At 54.3% G+C, this 2,453-nt stretch overlaps 1 protein-coding gene across 1 annotated transcript in view; it reads left to right on the forward strand.

The window, feature by feature from the left end:
* Positions 1–1,523, forward strand: part of AZIN2 (antizyme inhibitor 2) — a 7,298-nt gene extending 5,775 nt beyond the window's left edge. The window contains 1 exon segment of the mRNA XM_057385084.1: positions 85–1,523. Within this exon segment, the coding sequence (XP_057241067.1) occupies positions 85–226 (142 nt within the window). The 3' untranslated portion in view covers positions 227–1,523.
* The last annotated feature ends 930 nt before the right edge of the window (positions 1,524–2,453 follow it).

The following is a 2,453-nucleotide window of genomic DNA, read 5'->3' on the forward strand; positions in this document are numbered from 1 at the left end:
GAAGCTTCCCCTTCCCCAAACCCACCCCGTTCTCAAGGGGCTGCTCCTTCCCCTGGCTCCCCTTTGGGTTTTTTCCCCTTGCAGGAAAGCCGTGCAGCTCTTCCAGGGAAAGCCACCCCAAACAGAAGATGACCGTGAGAGCCTCTGCACCCCTCTGTCCTGCGGCTGGGAGATGGCAGAGACGCTCTGTGTCACCCCTGTCTTCRCTCCTGCTGGCATCATCTGAGCAGTGATGGAGAAGGAGCCACGGTGGGAAAGGTTCTGTGGTGGTACTGGCAAGGGAAAAATCCCATAATGGTGTTGGGGTGGGAAAAAATCCCGTAATGGTATCGGGGTGGGAAAAAATCCCATAATGGTATCGGGGTGGGAAAAAATCCCATAATGGTATCGGGGTGGGAAAAAATCCCTTGGCAGTATGGGGGAAATGTCCCACAGTGGCACCACAGTGAGAAAAATCCCATAATGGTATTGGGGTGGGAAAAAAYCCCATAATGGTATYRGGGTGGGAAAAAATCCCATGGCAGTGTGTGGGAAAGATCCCACAGTGGAATTGGAAGGATAAAGATCCTACAGCGGTACCACAGTGGGAAAAATCCCATAATGGTATTGGGGTGGGAAAAAATCCCATAATGGTATTGGGGTGGGAAAAAATCCCGTGGTAGTATGGGGGAAAGGTCCCACAGTGGAAGGATGAGGATCCTACAGTGGTACAACAGTGGGAAAAATCCCATAATGGTATTAGTGTGGGAAAAAATCCCATGGCAGTATGGGGGAAAGATCCCACAGTGGTACCACAGTGGGAAAAATCCCATAATGGTATCGGGGTGGGAAAAAAATCCCATAATGGTATTGGTGTGGGAAAAAATCCTGCCGCAGTATGGGGGAAAGGTCCCACAGTGGAACTGGAAGGATAAAAATCCCACAGTGGTACTGGAAGGATAAAGATCCTAAAGTGGTACCACAGTGAGAAAAATCTCATGGCAGTATTGGGGAAAGATCCCATAGGGGAACTGGAAGGATAAAGATCCTACAGTGGTACCACAGTGGGAAAAATCCCATTCCAGTACCAGAAGGGAGAGATCCCATAGTGGTGTCTGAGGGAAAAAGGATCCCCTGGCAGCACCAGGGAGGGGGACGATGCCATCCTGCCCTGGCACGGCCCCGCTCTGCTCCTCTCTCACGGGTTTGGAAGTAAATCCTGTYCCATAAATCCTGYYCCATAAATCCTGCCCCATAAATCTTATCCCATAAATCCTGCTCCTCCAGCTCGTGCGGTGTTTGTGCCTCCTGAAGGCGTTTGGCCGGTTTGGGCTCGGGTTTTTAGGGTGATAATTGGGGATAATTGGTAGCCCAGCGTGGCTTCGGGTGAGCCCACCCTGTGCCGGAGGTGGCAGAGAATCCCTCTGCAATCAGCATTTGGTGGAGAATCCCTCTGCAATTAGCATTTAATGAGGTTTTGCTCGTTAGGGAAGGCGGGGCCTCTCAGACAAATTTGGGATGCTGTTCAGGCATCCAGAGGGACCCCTGGGATTTTGGGGGGTTTTGGAAATCGGGGGGTGGGGTCAGGGTGTGGGTGACACTGCGGGGAAGATCCTGGTGGCATCTCCCTGGTTCCTGGGGTGCCATCAGCCCTGGGTACGGCCCCTGTGGGAGCCAGGATCACGGAGAACTGGGGGAACTGGGGGAACTGGGGGCACTTGGATTGTGGGAGTGGGATGGACTGAGAGTAACGGGACACTGGGAGGGTATTGAGTGACACTGAGCTGGAGGCACTGGGAGGACACTGGGAGGGCACTGGGAGCACTGGGGAGGTGCATTGATCAGATCACCCTGAATCTCCAGGTTTGGGGACTCAGAGAGGGCACTGGGAGGACACTGGGAGCACTGGGAACACTGGGAGCAGACGGGGATCACTTGGAACACTGGGAGGGCACTGGAAGGACTCTGGGAGGGCACTGGGGGAACTGGAAGGACACTGGGAGCACACTGGGAGCACTGGGAGCATTGGGAGGAGACTGGGATCACACTGGGATCGCACTGGAACCACACTGGGAGCACACTGGGATCACACTGGGAGCGCTGGGAGCATATTGGGAACACTGGAAGCACACTGGAAGCACACTGGGATCACACTGGGATCACTGGGATCACACTGGGATCACTGGGATCACACTGGGATCACACTGGGATCACTGGGATCACACTGGGATCACTGGGATCACACCGGGATCACACTGGGATCACACTGGGATCACTGGGATCACTGGGAGCACACTGGGATCACTGGGATCACTGGGATCACACTGGGATCACACTGGGAGCACACTGGGATCACACTGGGATCACACTGGGATCACTGGGATCACTGGGAGCACACTGGGATCACACTGGGATCACTGGGATCACTGGGATCACACTGGGATCACACTGGGATCACTGGGATCACACCAGGA

Source organism: Malurus melanocephalus, unplaced genomic scaffold (genome assembly GCF_030028575.1).
Source record: "Malurus melanocephalus ecotype Western Australia unplaced genomic scaffold, MMel_1.1 scaffold_780, whole genome shotgun sequence".
NCBI lineage: Eukaryota > Metazoa > Chordata > Aves > Passeriformes > Maluridae > Malurus > Malurus melanocephalus.